Source organism: Marmota flaviventris, chromosome 8 (assembly GCF_047511675.1).
Source record: "Marmota flaviventris isolate mMarFla1 chromosome 8, mMarFla1.hap1, whole genome shotgun sequence".
Taxonomy (NCBI): Eukaryota; Metazoa; Chordata; class Mammalia; order Rodentia; family Sciuridae; genus Marmota; species Marmota flaviventris.
The window spans coordinates 76,685,900-76,691,164 of record NC_092505.1 but is presented as its reverse complement, the minus strand read 5'-3'; the positions used below and the strand labels follow the sequence as shown (position 1 = coordinate 76,691,164).

Here is a 5,265-nt window from a genome sequence, read left to right as displayed (position 1 = left end):
TTGAATAGTCAACTTGGGCTAAATCTATGCAACACTGCAGTACTTTCAGTCTGTGTAATGTGTCCTAAACACATTGAAGCAAAGCTAGCATTCAACCATACATCTTTATTGCCTTATTTTAACATTTCTCCAATTAAAAGGGTTACATCAGAAGGCATTATTCCTGAGAAATGAACTTTCATCATTTTGGCACAGGAAATCAAACCCAGAGCACATGTATGCTAACCAAATAGTCTACAATTTTGATCAATACCCCCAGCCCCAAGAAATGAACTTGAAATTGTCTTAAATTCTCAACTTTACTGTACACCTATTACCATGTGGACCCAACATGCCTGTTTAGGAGCAAAAATTCAACACCATCTAAGTTATAGACATCTTTATTTTTAAATCTCATCTGCCAATTTAGCGTTTTCCACCAACTCGGGGAGCAGAAACCTTCACAGGTTTCACAATCTTTTGCTTAGGTGCTGCCTTTGTGGGAGCCTGTAAAAAGATAATATGACATTACTTAACAAAACTTTTATCACCTCATAAATATATGTTGTGTATACACTACATTGCCTTAATAATTTAACTGCGTTCCTTTTATCAAAATTTTATGTAACTCCCCATGTTAAAAGTTCATTTCCATCTTTATAATGAAAGACAAAGATACTGTACAGATTGGAGAATAAGGAGACACAATTGGGATTATGAACTGTATCCAAATACAAAAAGGATGCTATTTTTATTAGTAGTATAGAACCAATGTTTATTTCTAGTTTAAAGTTTTCATCATGGAAACAAAAAAGCTGTGTAACTCTACACTGTTAACCAAAACTTTTCTAAGAAATAAAGTTTAAAAATCAAAAGCCACATTTATTTTCCCCATTCCCAATACCTAATATTAAAAAGACGCATTGACTCCTAGAAAGACAACTTCAGAGACCTGAACCAATCACCCAGAAATCCAATAAAGTCTGGGTATCTACTTTCACTTACTACTCTTTGGCTTAAAACAAAAACTTGGTTATATTAAGAAATTCAAGAAAACCCCCACAATTACCTTAGCAGCAGCCATTGCCGTCTTTTTAGATGCCTGCTTAGCCTTTTTTGCTTCCTTGGCAGCCCTGTGCAGTTAAAGATAAATTTAGACAAAGTACTTTACTCCTGAAGAGTACCACTAATTAAGACGGAGCTACAGTTTTAGAACTATCAAATTGCTTCCCCCCCCCATTTCTATTTTTCATTTCTAGGCTAAGTCCCAAATCCAAGGGGATTAATTTCATCATCAAGTCACTTTTGTTAACATGTATTACAGAGTACAGTAAATTTTACCGCATATGCCATTTTATTTTGTTGTACTGGGAACTGGCTTTACCACTGAACTATATCCCTAGACCTTTCAACTTTTGAGACAAGGTCTAACTAAGCTGCTGAGGCTAGCCTCAAACTTGCAATCCTCCTGTCTCCACTTCCAAAGTTGTTGCAATAGGATTTTTACTCATTAAATATTTTTTTTTAGTTGTAGTCGGACACAATGCCTTTATTTTATTTGTTTTATGTGGTGCTGAGAATCGAACCCAGGGCCTTGCACAGGCTAGGCGCGCACACTACTGCTGAGCCACAACCCCAGCCCCTCCACATAGGATTTTTTTCCCACTTTTTAAAAAATTTTTAATTTGTTATAGGACAGCAGAATGCATTACAATTCATATGGCACATAAAGAGCATAATTTTTCATCTCTTTGGTTTGCACACAGAATTTCAACACAACAGAAATTAAAGCCTGGCATGGTGTCAATGGCCTATAAGTAATCCCAACTACTCTGAAGGCTGAGGCAGGAAGATCCCAAGTTTAAGGATAGGCTTCAGGAACCTAGGGAAATTGTCTCTCTTAATTAAAAATCAAATGGGCCAGGGATGTAACTCAGCAGCAAAGCTCATCTGGGTTCAATCCCCAGTACCAAAAAATAAAACAAATGAGACTATATACAAAACATAAAGTTTACCCCCAAGAGTTGAAATGTTCAGTGAACCATTTCTTACCTAATAGCTTGCTCTCGTTGAGCCTTTCTAACTTCTGGTTTCTGATTCCTCTTGGCCATGATATCAGCAAGGGATGCACCAGTGATGGCCCTCTGAAATTTGACTGCACGCCGGGTTCTCTTCTTTTGAATTTCTTCCTACAAAACAAAAACATGGGAGCACACTTATTAACCTAAGTCTTTTAATAAGACTTAAAGATTTTTAAGAAAGGGCTAGTGGGGGGAATTGAATTTATCAATATTCTTAAGACACTAAAAACAAAACTGAGTTGTAAAACAAAAATTAATGAAGTCTTTTAAGACTTATACTCAACAACAAAAAAATTAATGCCAATTATTTGAAATGAAATAAAACGTGTAAGCTTTCTACTTATGAACTATTTAAATCATCTATTTTGAACTTTTTTTAAGCACCTCAAACTCTGCAAACACTAAACAATATCTCCCCATTCTTTCTCCCTATTAACCAGCCTACTCTAGATAACTTTGTATTTCCACTTGGCCTATCTTCAAGGTTCATAAGAAGTCAACTGGTTATTAGCCTTTTTTTAAGCCTGTAACAGGCTGAGCATCTGCAACCACAAAATCTAAACTGCTCTAAAATCCAAAATTTCTTGAGCAACCACAGTGGAAAAGTTGTTAAAATATCAAATTACCTTCAGGCTATTTATAAGAACCGTAATGAATTAGATTTAGGTCCCTCAACAAAATATTTCATTATAAATACCCAGCTAATCCAAGTTCCTGAAACATTCCATTCCAGAGATACTTACTGCTTCAAGCATTTGGAATGACAGCTATTCAACTGTGCATTTTGTTATCCATTGATCTTCTGATGGACATTCATTTTTACCTTTTGGCTATTGTGAACAATGGTGTTATTAACATCAGTATACAAGTTAAGGGAGTACCTATTTTCAATTCTTTGGGGTATAAACTTAAGAGTTGAAATGCCAGATCATGGGCTGGGTTTGTGGCTCAGTGGTAGTGCGCTCACCTAGTATGCATGAGGCACTGGGTTCGATCCTCAGCATCACATAAAAATGAAATAGATATTAAAAAAAAAGAGAAATGCCAGATCATAATGATTTTAACAGTGAATTAAATGATTGTTTCCATAGTGGCTGCACCATTTTATATCCAGCAATGAACAAGGGTTCCAGCTTCTCCATGTACGCACCAACACCTATAATATCCCATTTCTTTTTTTTTGACAATAGTCATCCAATCCATTTTTAAAATGGAAGTAGAAATAATTCCCCCTCACCCCCATACTGAGGATTGAACCCAGGGCCTCCAACAAGCTAGGCAAGTACTCTACCACTGAGCTACATCACCAGCCTGTTTAAATTTGGGAGACTAAAGTGATCTACGTTAATCTATGTTAGTGCTAATCCTATGGGGACTATATTAAAAACCAAGTTATAAGAAGACTCAATCACGCATTGGAACTGCATTAACATCTCCATCATGCTCTATAACCCAAATGTAACTAATGTAATTTGTACAAAGGGATATTTTCAGATTTCAGCTTCATACTACTAAGCCTAAAATGTACATCATCTCATCTCTCTTCACTTCACTGACGCTTTACAGATTTTACAAGCACATTTCAATAACTCTCTCATTTAGTCAAAAAATTACATGACAGAAACCAATGCTCAGGAAGCTAAATTTCTTTAGAGAGTGCCCCACAACACCAAAGGGTATTCCACTCACCGACTGGCCCTTTTTGTGCTTTCTTCTGTAGAGGACAGTCCAGTTTATCTGCCGAGGATTCCTCTTGGATAGGAAAGCCGACTCGCATTTTGCATTAAGAAATTGGAAAACCTGTTGTCACAAATCCAAAGTCATTACCTACCTAGCTATACAAATAAAGGACGCTGGGCTTAAAAACACGTCAAAATATTTTAGAGCTATTTTATGAAATTGGGGCTCACAGAGACCAGAAAACTTAGGTCATATAACTGTTAGTAACTGAGTTAATACCCCCAAGGTCGCTACGTTTGGTCGGTACTCCCAAGGAGGCAAAGCTATGCTTTAAGCAAAGGTGGGGTATCAAATTCCGATAATTCTGCTCATGTCCCTCCCGAGATTGCAAAAGGACCTGTGGCCGTCTAACAAGGAGATATCCGGGTACCCTAGTTACTTCGCTTACGCTACGTCATTAATTACACAAACCGCTCGTTTCCCACTTGGCTCACACTACATTAAGCCTCAATGGTTCACTTAGAAATTCCTGATTCCAACCATCACTCCACACAAGGCTCCCGAACCCTTTCAGAAGCAACAGACTGGTAAGAAATTAAGCCATTTACACTGAAGTAGGTCGGTTTTTCCTTTTCAGAGGAAAAAAAGCTAATGCGGCCTTTTACCTTTCCGTCGGTCCTGGCGTAGCGCCTCCCGTGTCCGGGGTATATCTTGTACCCGCTAAAACTACACAGCTCGACCCTATAACGAAAAGTGAAAACCCATTAAGGGGGCTGTTTACAAGTAATAGCCATGCCCAGGACGCCGAAGAGAGGTTCTGCGCGAGGATGGAAGCGGATTGGAATTCAAGCTTACTTCATGGCGACGGCTGCTGGGATAAAGGGACGACAGCGAAGAGAAGGAGAGAATCATGGGAAAAGACCTTATAAGGTCGTGGGGGGAATCCCCGCCCCTAATCCCTTTCGCTCACTTGGGCGCTTGGTGATGACGTCACGTGGCGGCGCAGAATCGCGGCGTCCTTGACTATGGAGGGCCTGGCGAGGAATTCCACTAGACTGTGGAACGCTCTGTGGAGAGGGGAAGGAGGTGGCCCGGTGGGCCGACTGGCGGTCGATTCTAGGTCATTCCTCCAGCGGCCAAGTGTTCTAGAGCCAACAGTTCTACTGCAAAGAATGTGAACGAAAGAGAAGGGTGTCCCGTGTCCTCGCTCTTCTTCCTTTTGTACAGACCCACAGACTTATACCCCGCAGGTTAAACGCAAGTCACATTTTGCCTTCCGCATTAGCCCATTTCCAAAACCAAAGTTAAATTTTACAGGCCAGGATGTAGCTGTGTGGTAGAATACATGTTGCTCGAAGCCATGGGTTTAATCCCCACCACCAGAAGGAGGAAGTGGGGAGCTTTACTATTAACGTTAAAAAACGGAGAAGGGGGCTGGGGTTATAGCTCAGCAGCAGAGTGCTTGTCTCGCACATCTGGGGCACTGGGTTCGATCCTCAGCACCACATAAAAATAAATAAAGATA

At 39.6% G+C, this 5,265-nt stretch overlaps 1 protein-coding gene across 1 annotated transcript; it reads right to left on the bottom strand.

Annotated features, from left to right (window-relative positions):
• Window positions 1-364: 364 nt before the first annotated feature.
• Rpl24 (ribosomal protein L24) lies at window positions 365-4,685 on the bottom strand. The gene is made up of 6 exons (XM_027943201.2): window positions 4,596-4,685; window positions 4,406-4,481; window positions 3,750-3,860; window positions 2,032-2,168; window positions 1,049-1,112; window positions 365-486 (listed from the first exon to the last, which is right to left on the bottom strand). The coding sequence occupies exons 1-6, from the start codon at window positions 4,598-4,600 to the stop codon at window positions 406-408; spliced, it is 474 nt and encodes a 157-aa protein (XP_027799002.1). The 5' UTR covers window positions 4,601-4,685; the 3' UTR covers window positions 365-405.
• Window positions 4,686-5,265: the final 580 nt, after the last annotated feature.